This window comes from Thermobia domestica, chromosome 11, assembly GCF_964235325.1.
Source record: "Thermobia domestica chromosome 11, izTheDome1.hap1.1, whole genome shotgun sequence".
NCBI classification, from domain to species: Eukaryota; Metazoa; Arthropoda; class Insecta; order Zygentoma; family Lepismatidae; genus Thermobia; species Thermobia domestica.
In genome coordinates, this window is record NC_137464.1 from 15,878,599 (window position 1) to 15,879,452 (window position 854).

Below are 854 nucleotides of genomic sequence, written 5' to 3' on the forward strand. Positions count from 1 at the left end.
ATTATTATTATTATTATTATTAATAGTAGTAGTAGTAGTAGTAGTACTATGCAGTAATTTTCCAATGCATTCATTTATCTACATTAAGTGAAGCTTCAGCAAAAGTGAAGAATTTCTGATTAAGAATGTTTATAAATTTCATGATCAACTTTTATTTCTTTCAATCAACTAAACAGCATTATTAAAACAAATTCAACAGATTCACTTTTCAAGTGAAACAATAATAGTAACTAAGGTATTAATGTAGTACATTGTATATTCTGACAATCTTGCAGTTACAATTAAATACTTTGAAACATTAAAAATCGGGCACATGTTAGTCAGCTCTGTAGTATCTCGTGCACACAACATCATCGACTTTCATTGTCGTCTTGAGTTCCTTTCCGGTGAATTCTCTAGTGATTACTGCAACTTTGTCACCTTGTTGCACATGAATTAGCTTATTTCCCTCTCTAGTGATAACAGATTTAACATGTCTTCCATCTGGAGTTTCCTCGTCAAATTCTACTCCTAATTTGAAAGTAATTTCCTGATTTTTAATTGGGGAAGTTGTTCTCATAATAAAAGTACCACCAGTGCCTTTTACAACTTCAATAGTTGGATTTACAGTATTTCCAACTTTTCTGGATATAAGACCAACTCCTAATGCTTTCATGAACTCTTCAAACTTCTCACTACGATACAATTTGAATTTTACTCCTACTGGGATTTCATCTTCCATTTTCAAACTTACTCGAATAAGTTATTTGGCTATGTGTATATCGTTCACTCCAGAATCACTTTATATTTTCTTGATTTTATATTAAGACTGGAATAGAACATCATGTAACTTGTTTATTTGGTTAAATATTCTG

General features: G+C 30.7%; 1 protein-coding gene across 1 annotated transcript; it reads right to left on the minus strand.

Annotated features, from left to right (window-relative positions):
* Positions 1 to 231: 231 nt before the first annotated feature.
* On the minus strand, positions 232 to 854 carry LOC145663915 (fatty acid-binding protein, muscle-like). Its single transcript, XM_081730100.1, has one exon. The coding sequence runs from the start codon at positions 719 to 721 to the stop codon at positions 317 to 319; it is 405 nt and encodes a 134-aa protein (XP_081586226.1). The 5' UTR covers positions 722 to 854; the 3' UTR covers positions 232 to 316.

What these genes read in the sequence shown, in the direction of transcription:
- LOC145663915 (XM_081730100.1), bottom strand. Translation starts at nt 721, where the DNA reads ATGGAAGATGAAATCCCAGTAGGAGTAAAATTCAAATTGTATCGTAGT.